Source organism: Periophthalmus magnuspinnatus, chromosome 19, assembly GCF_009829125.3.
Source record: "Periophthalmus magnuspinnatus isolate fPerMag1 chromosome 19, fPerMag1.2.pri, whole genome shotgun sequence".
In the NCBI taxonomy this organism is placed as follows: domain Eukaryota; kingdom Metazoa; phylum Chordata; class Actinopteri; order Gobiiformes; family Gobiidae; genus Periophthalmus; species Periophthalmus magnuspinnatus.
The window spans coordinates 616,228-633,078 of record NC_047144.1 but is presented as its reverse complement, the minus strand read 5'-3'; the positions used below and the strand labels follow the sequence as shown (position 1 = coordinate 633,078).

The following is a 16,851-nucleotide window of genomic DNA, read 5'->3' as shown; positions in this document are numbered from 1 at the left end:
GACCCGCGAATCACCGCGCGCCGCACCGCTTTGTCTGACAAGTCATCAGCAGAAGTGAACACGAAGAGCTGAAAAAAAAATAAAAAAGAGGAGAGAGAGAGAGACAGAAGAGAGGAGGAGAGAGGAGGAGAGAGGAGAAGAGAGGAGGAGGAGGGCGGCCCGATTTTTAGAGCCACAGAACAGGCTGCAGCGGGAGGGTTTGTGCGAGAACAGCCTTTACGCGCGAGGTGCTGGGAGCGAGGCCACCGGGACAGACCGGGACAGACCGGGACAGACGGGGACAGACCGGGGACAGACCGGGACAGACGGGGAGCTCCGTGTCGTTTCGGGACTTTTACTGAGATTATTCTGATTCTTTTTGGCTGTAAAGTGGAGGTTGAGCAGATAAAATGTCGCGCACCTGCTTCACTCCGGGGCGGCTCTGCTGAGACCGACGCGGGGGCAACTTTTGGGGCAGAAGTTGTCGGTTCAACGCGGGACAGGAGGCTCCGAGGCTCCGAGGCTCCACGTATCACCGTTTTTCTTCGCGTTTTCGTCCCGATCAGGAAGGCGAAACGGCGGCTTCAGTTGATTATCTGTCCTTCCTTTGCTATCCGATGGATATTCACTGCAAAGCGGACCCCTTCACTGCGATGCACCGTGAGTATCCGGAGGAGCGAGGGGAACCTGCTCAGAACAAACACACAGAACACACAGAACACACAGAACAAACAGAACAAACAGAACAGTCAGAACAAACACTCAGAACACTCAGAACACTCCACACTGTCCCACCCGCTGCATCACTGGCCGCAGGTTCGACTCAATACAAATAAATAAACTTAAACGTGTTTTACGCAGCGTCACATTTCAACTTTTCTGGCGTTTGAAAAGCTGCTCCCAACGAAAAGCTCATTTAAAACACCAAAAAATAAATATGTTTGACAAAGACACGGGCCAAACACGTCGCGATTTTTATTTTATATTAAAAATGACGCAAAAAAAATCACATTAAACTTGTGCCACGAATTTAAATTTACAAACGCGAAAAAAAAAATAATAATAATAAAATAAATAAAAATATAAACTTGTAATAATAAGAGGCAAAAAGGATAAATAATGAAACCTAAATCCATGTAGACTCGTGTCCAGAGCGGGGGTTTGACGCAGCACAAACAGAAACAGGCCTGAGCTCAAAGTGTCACCAAAGTCAAAGTGAAACAAAGACTTTGATCCAGCGCGTCTTTTACGCACGTTTCCTTTACGCACGCTCTTTCCCGCGCTGTCTCCCCGCGTTTGGGCCTCAGCGGTGGACACGTCACTTACACATATATTATTTAAGGTACTACTACTACTACTACTACTACTACTACTACTACTACTACTACTACTACTACTACTCCTTCCACTGATACTACGCGTCCGACCTGAGCGCGCGTCATTTGGAGAGACTCTGTTCTTCTCCTGACCCTGCGTAATGTGAAGTGTGTGTTTGTGTGTTTGTGTGGGGGTGTGTGTGTGTGTGAGGTGTGTGTAATGTGGAGTGTGTAATCTGATGTAATATCCTCAGCCCAAATCGTGTTCAATTATTCAGCGCAGAGAAGGAACAAGGCGCAACTTAATATCCGCAAACGAGAAAAGGCGCTGCGCAAAACGTGAGGTCAGGACGGACAATTAAAGGAGAAGTGTGTGTGTGTGTGTGTGTGTGTGGGTGTGTGTGGGGGTGTGTGTGTGTGTGTGTGTGTGTTCAGTCATGTGTGAACTCCTCATCTGCACAAAAAAAAATAAAATTAAAATGTATTATTCAACTGATTTTAACACATTTAACGCGTTTAAACTTCCACACTGAGGATAAATGTGAGAAAATAAAATCATTAAATCATTAAAATGCTCCAGTCATTCACATATTTGCTGATTTTTGTTGAAATGTTTCGTGGTTTTGCTTTAAACGCACCGCGCGGATCATTTTAAAGTGATTTATTTTCATATTTCACTTTGTCAAATTGCTCCAAACAACAGAAAAATAAAATAAAATGTGGATTATTATAAAAAATAAATAATAATAATAATAATAATAAAGTGATAAGTGGCTGGTGCTTTTCTGTGTGACAAAAATAACACGATTCAATTTAATTCAATATTTATTAAGAAAATACAACAATTGGTCCGTAGTGAACAGAACAAATAATAATAAATAATAGTAATAATAAAAATGAAAAATACACTGCACTTTGTCCTGAGTGGACCTGACCTGTCCACGGCTCAGAGACACGACCTGGACACGCAGGAGCCGAAGAGCCACAGTCCACGACACAAAACACATTTCAAATAAATAATCCAAAGACATAAATGCAGTTTGCGCGTCCTGACTCTCCAAACATGATCCACGCGCGTTCTGTCTCCACGTGAAGCGCCTGGGACCAACCCCGAGGCTCCGTGGAGACAAAACGCACCAAACACGTGAAACAAACGTCCCGTGTAGATCTGAGCCGCACTGAGCCACAGCCCTGACTCCTCTGCGCCTTTATGTAATGTCGCGGCCGTGCTCCTCGCGCTGTTGTCTCCTTCGCAGGGCACGGCGGGGTGAACCAGCTCGGCGGCGTCTTCGTGAACGGGAGGCCGCTGCCGGACGTGGTGCGGCAGCGCATCGTGGAGCTGGCGCACCAGGGGGTCCGGCCCTGCGACATCTCCAGGCAACTGCGGGTGAGCCACGGCTGTGTCAGCAAGATCCTGGGCAGGTACGGCCGGTAATGCCACGACACTCACTCTTTTGGCACCGTGCGTAATGTTTGGCTTGAGTTGCGTCATTTGGAACATTTCCGCTGCTTTTTTGTTGTAAATTGCGCATGTAAACACAAGAATGAGGGTGAATATTTGGGGAAATACAAGCAAAAAACATCAGCAACATTTATGTGTACACTGCATGACAATCTGTGCCCAAAAAGGACACTTTGGCACCGTGCGTAATCGTGCTTGTTGTTGCGTCATTTTAAACACTTGCGCTGCTTTCTTGTTGTAAATTGCGCATGTAAACACAAGAATGAGTGTGAATATTTGGGGAAACAAGTAGAAAACAGTAACAGTATTTATGTGTGCACTGCATGATGATCTGTGCCCAAAAAGGACCCTTTGGCACCGTGCGTAAATCTGCTTTTGCTCTTTGCGTCATTCTGAATATTTGCGCTGCTCTTTTGCTGTAAAGTGCGCATGTAAATAAAAGAAGGAGGGTTCATATTTTGGGAAATACAAATAGAAAACATGAACTTTTATTTGCACACTGCCTGATAAGTCGTGCCCAAAACGCACCACCTGGCACCGTGCGTAATGTTGCTTGTAGTTGCGTCATTTTAAACACTTGCGCTGCTTTCTTGTTGTAAAATGCGCATGTAAAGAGAAGAAGGAGGGTTAATATTTTGGGAAATATAAGTAGAAAACATGAACAACATTTATTTGTACACAGCGTGGCGATCTGTGCCCAAAAAGGACACTTTGGCACCGCGCGTAAATGTGGAAATAAGAAGGAAGGTTAATATTTTGGGCAAAACAAATAGAAAACTTTTATTTGCGCTCTGCCTGGAGAGACGTGTCCAAAACGTGGAGCCAGGAGCGTGGGGCCTGTTTGGACTGAAATGTGGATGTAATGACAAAAAGGAAGGTTCATGTTTTGTGGAATAAAAACAGTAAATGTGAAGAGCGCGTTTTGGCGCAGTGCGGGGCGGGTCACGCACAGAGCGCACCCCCTGGCGCACTGGAACACGCGCAATGGGACGTTACGCATTTGGGACGTTATGGCTTTAATCACCGCTTCATTTTTAAATGTTTAAGAATCGATTCACGTGTCAATAAAACACAGAGCTGTAAAATGAATTATTAACAACTTTGTGCGCTTTTTACGCAATAAAAAAAAACGCAGCTTCCGTAACTGCGGCTTTTATTGGCAGCAGAGATTTAAAAGAGGCCTTCATATGTGTCTACAGAAGCTGATTTATTTGTATAAAACTTGTTAATGTCAATGTAGAATTAATTTAAAAACAGGACTTTGGGAATTTGGGCTAAAAAAAAACAAACAAACTGTGACACAAACTTAAAATAACCGCGCGTCCTGCGTCACTCTGCTGCGTCACTTTGAGTTTTAGCGTAAAACAAATGTATCTGGTTTGACACTGGGTATTTTTTTTATATTTTGTAGCATATACAATAAACCAATTATGAAAAAAATACAAGTAAATGAAGCCTCTTTAGCCCAGAATGGCTTCACTCAGGCGCCATCCCGTTCACTCAACCGTGCGATTCATTTCAACACAAAAAACGCCAATATCCTGGACTTCTGCAGAAAAGACGCGAGGAAAAAGAGGTCTGAATGGAGCCAAGCCAAGCGGAAAATTAGTTAAAATGGCCAAATGAATTAATTTTATAAGGAGATACCCATAATGCACTCGTGATTTGCATAATAGCGCCATTTGCGTAACGTTTAACTTGTTTCCAAATTAAAAAGCGATGCCAACGGTCTTTTCAGCGGAGCCCTCTCATTAATTGGAGCTTATCTGGAATTTTAGTGCAAATATTAAGCTAATTATTGTTTTATGTCATTGCTGTTGGCGTGTTTGTGCGGGAATAATTATTAAAAAAGTCAAACATTTGTAAGGTTTTTACGCGTAAAGACGAAGCGCATATGGCTCATGTCTGCGCTCATTACGCTTTGTTTCTTACAGATATTATGAAACTGGCAGCATCAAACCGGGCGTGATCGGAGGCTCTAAACCCAAAGTGGCCACGCCTAAAGTTGTGGATAAAATCGCCGATTATAAAAGACAAAACCCCACGATGTTCGCGTGGGAGATCCGGGACCGGCTGCTGGCGGAGGGAATCTGCGACAACGACACCGTCCCCAGCGTGTCCTCCATAAACAGGTGAGGAACGACACGGGAAGGAACGAGATCGGGAACGAGGGGGCTCTCCTTCAACGCCTGGATCCGAATCTCATGTTTAAAGAGTCTGATAATTACACGGATTAGAGCTTTAAGGACGGATCAGTGTGAAAAACTGTTCAAAAAATGATGAGCTGCAGTGAATAAACAGCAGAATCGAACAGTTTAGTGGTGAGTTTGAGTCTGGAATGAGGCAGATGAGTTATTTATTCAACCTTTTACACTTTAAATCTTATGCATAGTCAAAAAAAAAAACCCAAAATGTCTCAGTTGTACAAAAATCCACATGATAAATAACAGCTCGTCTACACTTTTTCCCTTTTTTAAGCCATAAAAATCCTGTTAAATCAAGTATCACTTTGTACTTTTGCCCTTTTTCACACATTTACCTCTGTTTTCCACCTCTGTCCGTCCTCATTTCTCCTTCGCTGCATCAAATAAAAGTGAAATACCAGTTTAACTCGAAGAACAACACACAAACGAATGCACTTTTCTTAGTTTTACGCGAGAAAACGATGAAAAAAGTCTCCGTGTCCATCTCAGAAACACTTTAAAACGACGTATTTGAGCCATGATCTACATTTAAACTGAGGATTGTGCGGATTGTTAAAAAATATCAGGCGTTTGTGGAGCTCAGGTGGTGATTTTGGAAGCGAAAAATCACATTTGACATCGTAAAAACATCTGGTTTTATTTTTATTATCAGTGCAGTCCAGACCGAAATGATCCAGACGCACGATTATGTCACGATAACGATTAAAAATGAATAATTATGAGTTTAAAACGAGAATATTCTGGAGGAGCAGGGGCGTCCTTGAACATTTTGGGGGCCCCCGGGGCAATACGTCTCACATGGGCCCCCCGTGTGATACAATTCTGGGGCCCCCTAAGACCCTGAGGCCTCCAGACAAAGCCCCGTGTGGCCCTCGTTGACTCCCCTGTGGATGAGTTGTTTTTGGGGTTTTTTTTTTACACATTTTGGCGACATAACGGCGTTTCTCTTTGTCGATTCTTCGTTTTGTTCACGTTTTGTAACATTTCTGAAAGACAAACTCCCTCCAGTCTCAGTTTGAACCGGTTTAAACACTTTTACATCTCCGTCCGTCGCTAGATTTGATTAAAACGGCTTTTTTTTACACCAGCGTCTGCCGTTTCCAGGCGTCTGAACGGCTCTGGAACGAAGAGTCGGATCCCAAAAAAAAAGAGCCGCGAGTTTTGACTTTTGTGAAAAGACAAAAGGCTCATATGGAGACGTCCCGGTGGTAAATGTGTGTGGGTTTAGTCGCTCTGGATGTAAACAGACTTAATGAAGTGGGCAGACTGTGCGTAAATTGAAAATCATTTATCACGTGGGCTTTTCGTGGAGAGCGGCGTTCGTCCCGGCGACTCGGAGACGGGTCACGGTCTCTGCGTTTTTTTACTCCACGTTGAACCGTCGGGACAGTGTCAGGGGTTTTATTTTAACGACGTTTGTGTTTCTCGTGTCTTTATTTTCATGTTTGATTTCGCTCGATGTGAAAAAACTAAACCTAAACCGTTTTGAATCACAGAAAACAGGAAACGGTGAAGAAGAAAAACCAACAAACTCCACAAACTTAACACAAAAAAAACACATTTTTACAAGAAACGCATCAACTTTGACTCGTCTTTAGTGGGAAAGTAGATTAATGTTTCTTCTTCTTCTTCCTTTTCAAAGTTTTTCCCTTAATTTCATTTGAAGTTGAGACTCTGCAGATAAATATGAACCAAATTTTACCTTTAGAGATCTCAGTTTTATATTAAAAAAAGAGATTCATCTACGTTTACTCGTCTTTACTGGAAAAAAGTGAAGAAAAAAAACAAAAAACATTTATATTTCTTCTTCCTCTTGTGCCTTTTCAGTCGTTTGATCATCGTTTCATTTTAAGTCACGACTCTGCAGATGAATATTAAACTTTTACTTTTACAGATCTTAGTTTATATATAAAAAAACGTCTTTTCATGAGTAAAAAAACATGAAAAAACGGATCATTTTTGGCACATTCAAAGCAGAAACATAAAAGTCCGTCCGTCCGTTCTTGTGTTTTCTCGTTCTTCTCGGGGGCGTCAGTCTAAGCAGCGACACACAGACTTCCCTCACCCCAGACACTTCCTCCCAGGCCCAGGTTTACGTTTCTTGCTTCTTTTTGTCGTCACATTAAACACAAAAACACACAGACAGGATTTTGGATCTTATTTAACATTTGCGTAAACGAGATCTGACTCAAAATTTGCTTAAAAATTCAAATTTCGCCTCATTTTTTTGGGTTAAAACGTGAATAAATCAGATTTGGGATTAGATGTGTAAAAACCCTTGTGTGCGTTTGGTTTAAAACTCGTTGCTAAGAGACCAAACTGACCAAAGAACAAAAGATAAATAAAAATAATGAGTTTTGCCCGTGGCGTCTCCTCTTCAACATAAATAACAGAGACACACGAGAAGAACTGGGTCAAGAATGAGGCGTTTAACCCAAAAGGCACAACCCGCACTGCAGCTTTACTCGAGTACATGTGTGGACATACTCGAGTACATGTGTGGACCTTTACTCGAGTACATGTGAGGACATACTCGAGTACTTTGAACCGTGGGATTGTCACATGTTCAATGATTCAGATTCATGTCGTTAAAACTAAAACTACATGTGTGATTTAAATATCCACAAAAACAGAAGAAACGCGATCCACAGCAGAAAAACTGTACGGACAAATAATAATAATAATAATAATAATAATGATAATAATAATAATGATAATAATAATAATAATAATGATAATAATAATAATAATGATAATAATAATAATAATAATAATAATAATAATAATAATAATAAAAGTAATAACAATAATAATAGTAATAATAATAATAATAATAATAATAATAATAATAATAATAATAATAATAATAATAATGCTTTTATTTTGTGGGTTTTTTTTTGTTTTTTTTTTGGATATCGATCATTTCTCAATTTTCCAGTTTTGCCTTTGTCCAAAATAAATAAATAAATAAATAAATAAATAAATACATCTGATGGAACATTAATATTATTGACTATTTATTTATTTTGGGGTTTTTTTTATGAACGATGCTGATTCTGATGTTTATAATCCAGAGCGATGGATTTGGATTATTTAAATTTAGTGTAAATGTCCCAGAATCCTCCAGGAGAGCAGAGTGGGCGTGGTCAGTGCCGCTGTCTCTTTTATCAAAGTAAAAATAAAACTTTATGTGGATTTTTTTAGACAACAAATCCACCAAAACAAAATATCGGCCTGTGCTGAGATTTAAGGCCGATGTCCCATAGACTATAAAGGCCAAATATCGGTCAGCTCAAAAATCGCAATTTAAAAAAAACAACAAATCTCCTAAAACATCAGAGAAAAAAACAAATGATCAAAAATATCACGTAAAATAAATAAAACTTTGTGAGGCCAAAAAAAAAAAAAAAGAAGTGTGAGATTGTTTGTCTCGATTTGTTTTATGGGTTTTATTTAAATGTGTTTTGTTTTAATCCCAGTGACCTGCTTCTCTGGGGTCGACGCTTTTTTAGTTTTATGACGAGTCTGAAGCTTCATGACAGAGTTTGCACTGGTGTGGCTCAGTTTGGCTCCTCTCCACTCATCTTGGCTCTCCTCTTAGTGTCTCCTCATGGCTCTGTGGCTCCTCTGTGACTCTTTTGGCTCCTCTGTGGGTCCTGTGTGGCTCTTTTGGCTCCTCTGTGGCTCCTCTGTGGGTCCTGTGTGGCTCTTTTGGCTCCTCTGTGGCTCCTCTCGGCTGTATGTGTGTGGTCGAGTGTGCGTGGGAGTCTCTTGTCTCTCCTCTCTGGTTCCTCTGTGGCTTCTCTGTGGCTCCTCTGTGGCTTCTCTGTGGCTCCTCTGTGGCTCTTTCGGCTCTTCGTGGCTCCTTGTGGCTCCTCTGTCTCTCCTCGTGGCTCCTCCTCCTGTATGTGTGTGGTCGAGCGTGTGTGGGAGTCTCTGTGCCGTTCTCGTCTCTCTTGTCTCTACCTCTCTGGTTCCTCTGTGGCTCTTTTGGCTCCTCGTGGCTCCTCGTGGCTCCTCTGTCTCTCCTCGTGGCTCCTCTCTGGCTCCTCGTGGCTCCTCGTGGCTCCTCGTGGCTCCTCTGTCTCTCCTCTGTGGCTCCTCGTGGCTCCTCGTGGCTCCTCTGTCTCTCCTCGTGGCTCCTCCTCCTGTATGTGTGTGGTCGAGGGTGCGTGGGAGTCTCTGTGCCGTTCTCGTCTCTCTTGTCTCTCCTCTCTGGTTTCTCTGTCTCTCCTCGTGGCTCCTCTGTCTCTCCTCGTGGCTCCTCGTGGCTCCTCTCTGACTCCTCGTGGCTCCTCCTCCTGTATGTGTGTGGTTGAGTGTGCGTGGGAGTCTTTGTGACATTCTCGTCTCTCTTGTCTCTCCTCTGTGGCTCCTCTGTGGCTCCTCTGTGTCTCCTCGTGGCTCCTTGTGGCTCCTTGTGGCTCCTCTGTCTCTCCTCGTGGCTCCTCCTCCTGTATGTGTGTGGTCGAGCGTGTGTGGGAGTCTCTGTGCCGTTCTCGTCTCTCTTGTCTCTACCTCTCTGGTTCCTCTGTGGCTCTTTTGGCTCCTCGTGTCTCCTCGTGGCTCCTCGTGGCTCCTCTGTCTCTCCTCGTGGCTCCTCTCTGGCTCCTCATGGCTCCTCGTGGCTCCTCCTCCTGTATGTGTGTGGTCGAGTGTGCGTGGGAGTCTTTGTGACATTCTCGTCTCTCTTGTCTCTCCTCTGTGGCTCCTCTGTGGCTCCTCGTGGCTCCTTTGTGTCTCCTCGTGGCTCCTTGTGGCTCCTTGTAGCTCCTCGTGGCTCCTCTGTCTCTCCTCGTGGCTCCTCGTGGCTCCTCTGTGGCTCTTCTGTCTCTCCTCTGTGGCTCTTTCGGCTCCTCGTGGCTCCTCTGTCTCTCCTCGTGGCTCCTCGTGGCTCCTCCTCCTGTATGTGTGTGGTCGAGCGTGGGAGTCTCAGTGGAGTGATTCAATCTTCAGCCTCAGACTCCCTGAACAATCAGCGGCGTTTTCGTCGTGAGCGATCGTGTCCACATCAGAGCGATCGATGCCCGGTCACCGCGCCGTCCCCCGGGTCATAAAACAGGCCAATTTACCCTCGGCGCGGCTCCGAGCGCGGCCGGACGGGGCTTATGGGAAAAAAAACATATTGTGATTTGAGCAGTTCTGTCTGAACATGGTCAGGATCCAGAGTCTGAGGTTTGAGGCTGAAGCGAACATTTTGACTAAAGACTAATTTATACATGGACAGAGCTAATGTGCTAATGTGCTAACGCGCTAACGCTACAAACAGGAAGTGATCATGGACGCACTTCCTGCTCCATAACTGCTGCTGTCAGACTCGTCATTTTGGTCGTATTTTAGTCCTGATTTAGTCCTGGTTTAGTTCTGGTTTTGTCCTGGTTCAGTCCTGTTTCAGTCTGGGTTTAGTCCCGTTTCAGTTGGGGTTTAGTCCTGTTTCAGTCTGGGTTTAGTCCCGTTTCAGTCCTGTTTCAGTCTGGGTTTAGTCCCGTTTCAGTCTGGGTTTAGTCCCGTTTCAGTCTGGGTTTAGTCCTGTTTCAGGTTGGGTTTAGTCCTGTTTCAGTCTGGGTTTAGTCCTGTTTCAGTCTGGGTTTAGTCCCGTTTCAGTTTGGGTTTAGTCCTGTTTCAGTCTGGGTTTAGTCCCGTTTCAGTTTGGGTTTAGTCCTGTTTCAGTCTGGGTTTAGTCCTGTTTCAGTCTGGGTTTAGTCCCGTTTCAGTCCTGTTTCAGTCTGGGTTCAGTCCTGTTTCAGTCCTGTTTCAGTCTGGATGATAAACATTAGATCTCATCCTTGTTTTTTGGTCAAATCTCCAGATCACGATTCTCTGTTTTTTTGTTTAATGCAGCGACTCAAAGTCCCCGCCCACTCCTGCTCTGATTGGCCGGTGTCTGTCCTGCTCTGAGTGAGTGACAGGTGGAGTTGACCAATCACAGTGAAGAGTGGAAGAGGCTTCAGAAACAGCAGGGCTTCAGTTTCATCTTAAAGACGGTGAAGAGCACACTGAGGAAACATGACCCTGATCTGGATCGGCTAAAATCATGACATGAGTTTTTGGCGAATGACCTGATTTCTCCTGATTTCTCCTGATTTCTCCTGATTTCTCCTGATTTCAGTTTTGACAAATCATCAGATCCTCAGTTCCTGATCTGAGATGGTCCTGAGGTTTGACCCAGAGACACTGGGGGTCAAATGTAAACGAGTGGGTTAAATCTTAAACTGTCAATCTCTGAGTCATTTCAATATTTATGCAAAAAAATAATAATATTCTGTCTGAGCTCGTTCAGCCTGAACAGGGAAATAAAATAAATAAAATAAATAAATAAATAAATAAATCAGACTCAGTCGACTCAACAATGAAACGGCTCTGGATCCAACGTATTTGAACTCATTTAAATCATTTTACAGTTTAGAGAATCTCAGACCTCCTCCTCCTCTTTCACCTCCTCTCTCTCTTTCTCCTCCTCCTCCTCCTCTCTCTTCCTCCTCCTCTTCCTCCTCCTCTTTCTCCTCCTCTCTCTCTTTCTCCTCCTCCTCTCTCTTCCTCCTCCTCTTCCTCCTCCTCTTTCTCCTCCTCTCTCTCTTTCTCCTCCTCCTCCTCCTCTCTCTTCCTCCTCCTCTCTCTTCCTCCTCCTCTCTCCTCCTCCTTTTTCTCCTCCTCTCTCCTCCTCTCTCTTCCTCCTCCTCCTCTCTCCTCCTCCTCTCTCCTCCTCCTCTTTCTCCTCCTCCTCTTTCTCCTCCTCCTCTTTCTCCTCTCTCCACCTCTTTCTCCACCTCTTTATCCTTTCTCCTCCTCTCTCCTCCTCTTTCTCCTCCTCTCTGCGCCTCCTTTTCTCTGGCGTTTTCAGGGGAAAACTGTTTTTTTGATGAAACACTCTACACTAAATGAGTGTGGGTTTGTTTTGTGACACGCCCCCGCGATGCTAATGCTAATGCTATTACTAATGCTAATGCTAACGAATGCTAATGCTAACTGTGGCTAATAAATAAACGTGTGTAAACTGTGTCAGTGCAGTCAGGCCAATATTAAACCTTTTCATTACCGATTAAAGCTCCACTGTGTAACATTTCTGCTGTCACCCGCTTGTGACGATGCTGCTTTGTCTGGAATGTTCCACAATATTGCATTAAGACAAACAGGTGGCAGGCTCAGATCTGCGGAGAGGCGAGACTGGACTGACACTTGCAAGACTCTGACGTATTTATAATATTTATAAATCACATCGCGGCGATTACCTGAACGTGATTGGTCGAAGCTTCACGGCGAAACAAGATGAAAAACACAGACGTTTTTCTCTCAGTGGTGACGTTAAACCGGCTGAAGTTCGTCTGTCGGCGTCGGCCATGTTTGTTTTGGTTCTTGGCGCGTGACCTTTGACCTCAGTGCTGCTCTGAGACTTTTTTAAAGCACAAACCTTCAGGAGGGCGGCGCCGTCGCGTTTAGTGCAGCGATTTCTCCGTGTTACCGTGTAAATATGAAGCTTTAGGTGTTTATCGAAATATCGGCCTGTGCTGGAAATTTAACGCCGATATCCCATACACTAAAAAGGCCAAATATCGGCTCGAGTTTTTAAAAATCTGATTATCTCTACTCACAAATATTATGAGTGAAGGAGAGAAAGGAGAGAGGACAGTAAAAGAGGAGAGGTGGAAAGAGATAAAAGACAAGGAAAGAGAAAGAGTAAGAAAAGGAGAAAGAAAGAAAGAAAGAGAGAGAGAGAGAAAGAAAAAGAGAGAGAGAAAAAAAAAGAAAGAGGAGATGTGAACTTTGGTTAAGAGCCAGTGTTCCACAGAGGTGAGCTGAGGACGAGCAAGAGGACAGTGTCTCTCACAAAGAACGAGAGAGAGAGGGATGAAAAAGAGAGAGACGGGAGGAGGAGAGAGAGAGAGAGAGAGAGAGAGGATTCATTTCATGCTCAAACGGCTCCTGAAAAAGAGCCATTTAAAGCAACGGCTCGAGTCGTGATCAATGCAAAATGAATCAGAACATCGTCAGAGAGACAGAGAGAAGAAGGAGAAAAACAAGAAGAAAAGACAAACTGGAGGGAAAGAAAGGATGGAAAGAAATGTCACAATATTAGTGCCTAAGGCTTTAGGTTTAGTCCTGGTTTAGACCTGGTTTAGTCCTGGTTTAGACCTGGTTTAGTCCTGGTTTAGACCTGGTTTAGTCCTGGTTTAGACCTGGTTTAGTCCTGGTTTAGTCCTGGTTTAGTCCTGGTTTAGACCTGGTTTAGTCCTGGTTTAGTCCTGGTTCAGTCCTGGTTTAGTCCTGGTTTAGTCCTGGTTTAGACCTGGTTTAGTCCTGGTTTAGACCTGGTTTAGTCCTGGTTTAGACCTGGTTTAGTCCTGGTTTAGTCCTGGTTTAAGACCAAAATGAGTCTGAAGCAGCAGAGACAGAGACGGGACATGTTTTTTCAATAGAAAGTGAATTGGAGCCAGAGTCACGGAGCAGGAAGTGCACCGTGATCACTTCCTGTTTATCGCGGCGGCAGCGATGAACATTTATATAAACAGTCTGTGTTTTTTCCTTATATTGGACTAACAGTAACTAAACTGACTCCTCCTCTGGCTCCTCCTCCGGCTCCTCCTCCTTCTCCTCCTCCTCTGGCTCCTCCTTCTCCTCTAGCTCCTCCTTCTCTGGCTCCTCCTCCTCTGGCTCCTCCTCCTCTGGCTCCTCCTCCTCTGGCTCCTCCTCCTCCTCCTCTGGCTCCTCCTCCTCCTCCTCTGGCTCCTCACTGCTCCTCCTCCTCAAATACATAAACTGATGAATCTGGCCCAATCCCAGTCGAAGTATTGATCCGAGCGCGGAGCCATTTTCATATTTCTTTGGGGGATTTGTGCTACGGCGGCGGCGGCGGCGTTCATTCCTCCTCCTAAACGGCTTATTCGATGTGGGCGCCATGGAAACCAAATAAAGTGTTGAGATTTACACAGCGTTCAAGTCCAGGTCGAAAAACTGTTATGGGAAAAGAGCGGAGAGATGAGTCTGTCGATACAGCGCTGAGTTTGTGTTTTTATCATAAATATCACGGATTTAAAAGAGAATGATGTAATGTGTTTGAAGGTCAAAGGTCACACGGCCCCATCACGAATGTGTCTGTGTGTGTGTATGTGTGTGTCTGTCCCACCTTGTGATGTCATCAAGTGGGAGTTTTCAAGTGAACTCCTCCTCCTTTTACCTTTAGTTCAGTCGAGATAAGAGACAACTCCAGGACTGAAATGATCCAAATGATTCTATAAATGGAGGTGTGTGGAGTTTAAAAACACAGCGGAGCACTTCCTGTATCACCACATGATGACATCACAAGGTGGAACAGAGTGTTTTCAGTTTGAGAGAAAAACTCAGCCTAAATCTGCAGCTCCAGGTCAGATGGCGCCCGCCCCCTCGCCATCACAGACTGTTTATATAAAAGCACAGAGCTAACCTGCTAGCCACCGCCGCGCTACAAACAGGAAGTGATCACGGGTCATGGGTCATGGGGTTTTTATTTCACTATTGTGTCTGTAAATCAAGATCTGAACATTAATAACAGACAAATCAGGTCCTTCTGTCCCCGAGGTCGCTCCTGTTAGCGTTAGCATTAGCATTAGCGACAGGTTTGATTGACAGCGTTGCTAAGCGCCCGCTCCCTGTTAAATGTTTGTAGTTGATAAATCGGTTCTTTCTGCGCTGCATTTTCATCCAGATAAAGGTCAAATCTCGTGTCTGATTCTACGAGAAACTGAGACGTTTGTTTTTGTTCTAAATAAAGTTTGTGTCTGTGGAGAAACATTTTACTACGATTAACACGATTTAATTATTCTCACATGTGCTTCATGAGCCGATACCACAGAATCAGACTCCACAGGACGATTAACTCTCCGATATGTGGGTCGTGTTTTTTATGAGCTGTAGTTCCTTTTTTGCCCTGATCCCCTTTGACCTTTGACCTCTGTTGTGTCTGTGTTCAGGATCATCAGGACCAAAGTGCAGCAGCCGTTCCATCCGTCTCCAGACGGCTCGTCGCTCACGTCACCCGGACACACCATCGGTAATGGCTCTTTAGCGGCTCCTTAGTGGCTCCTTAGCGGCTCTTCAGCGGCTCTTCAGAGGCTCTTTAACGGCTCTTCAGCGGCTCTTCAGCGGCTCTTTAGCGGCTCTTTACACTCATGCTTTTGTCTTTGTTTTTCTGACTGTTTCATTTCTAAATACATTTGTTTCTGTTCAGCCGTTTGGACCAGAGCATTAAAGCCGCCTCTCCACAGATCTGACCTGTATGTAGACACATTATAGGAGGACAGGTCAACCCTCTGTCAGAAAAGTGACACAGTGTGACTTTAGCGTCTGACACATGTTATTTAAAAAGTGTCTCTGTTTTGTCCCAGTCCCCAGCGCCGTGTCTCCTCCGGTCTCCAGCGCCTCGGATCCCGCCGGGTCCTACTCCATCAACGGAATTCTGGGAATTCCCCGATCCAACGGAGAGAAGAGGAAAAGAGACGAAGGTAAAGACTTTATACTTTATATTTAATGTGAATGTTCCATGTTTGAACTTTATGTGTTTATGGCGACATAAAAGAGCAGGACTAAACCGGACTAAACCCGGACTAAACCCGGACTAAACCCGGACTAAACCCGGACTAAACCCGGACTAACCCCGGACTAAACCCGGACTAAACCCGGACTAAACCCGGACTAAACCCGGTCTAACCCCGGTCTAAACGTCTCCTCACACACTGGTGCTTTATGGCGGTCCGTTGTGCTGCGGTCAGCAGAGCGCCGTCCCTCGTCAGGTGACCTGTATAAAACACTAAAGTCGTTACGGCGCCTTGTCACGTCGCCGCGGTAACGTTTGATTTGGAGACACGACCTCCGCTGTTGTCTCCTCCACTTTATCTTTATGGAGGTGATTAAAGAGCCACAGGTAATTACACGTCGAAATGATGTAGCCATCCAGAGGAGAGGAGGAGGAGAGGGGGGGGGGGAGAGGGGAGAGGGGGAGGGAGGGGGAGGAGGAGGAGAGAGGGGAGAGGGGGAGGGAGGGGGGGAGGAGGAGAGAGAGGAGGAGGAGAGAGGGGGAGGAGGAGAGGGGGGGGGAGAGGAGGAGAGAGAGAGAGGAGGAGAGAGAGGAGGAGAGAGGAGGGGGGAGGAGAGGAGGAGCAGGGGGGAACAGGAGGGGGGAGAGGAGGAGGATGAGGAGGAAGAGGAGGGAGAGAGGAGGAGAGGAGGAGGCGGAAAGGATAGAGGGGGAGGAGACCAGTTTCTACAGAATAAAGTTTGTGTTTTTGTTTTGGACCAAATCAGATTCACTGAAACGACATTTAACACAAACAGAACGATACCGATACTGATACTGATACTGATACTTCATACTCGATACTCAAGTCGATATCTTTATTTAGAGACCAGGGACATAGGCATCACAGAGAGAGGAGAGACAGAAGAACAGATGGGAAGAGGAAGAAGAGCGGGAACAGGAGGAGTTGTCGGGGGAGGGGGAAGCCCGTGATGACTAATGATCTGTCGGAGGTAGATTTCTTGGCGAGGACATAAAACACAGCAGGACACGGACAACAGCAAACGACATAATCAAACCCCGCTAACGCTAACGCTAACGCTAACGTCCTGTGTTTCCAAAGGCATTTCCCCCAAAAGCTAACGTCACATTAGCCGCTCTGTGATGCACATGACGGAGCGCCGGGGTCGTACATGCGGATCGCCGTGGAGACAGAGCGGAGCGGTGGAGGAGACAGCGGCGCGTTTCAAAACGTTTTCAGTGTTTTTTTCTACGATGATGATCTCCACGTGAAGCGGAGCCGTTTGTGTGATTTAGAGAGCGGTTTATGTGCGGGAAAAATGGAGCGGCGGCGCTAGAAACGAGCGAGCGAGCGCACCTGGCTTTAGCCGCAGGCCGAGGGCA

At 45.2% G+C, this 16,851-nt stretch overlaps 1 protein-coding gene across 1 annotated transcript in view; it reads left to right on the top strand.

Annotated features, from left to right (window-relative positions):
- The first annotated feature begins 596 nt into the window (after positions 1-596).
- The window catches only part of LOC117387127 (paired box protein Pax-2-B-like), a 35,943-nt gene continuing 19,688 nt past the window's right edge, over positions 597-16,851 (top strand). Inside the window, exons 1-5 of the mRNA XM_055229798.1 lie at positions 597-639; positions 2,552-2,717; positions 4,692-4,889; positions 14,906-14,985; positions 15,320-15,436. Coding sequence (XP_055085773.1) covers positions 597-639; positions 2,552-2,717; positions 4,692-4,889; positions 14,906-14,985; positions 15,320-15,436 — 604 coding nt within the window. The remainder of the gene's footprint in view (positions 640-2,551; positions 2,718-4,691; positions 4,890-14,905; positions 14,986-15,319; positions 15,437-16,851) is intronic.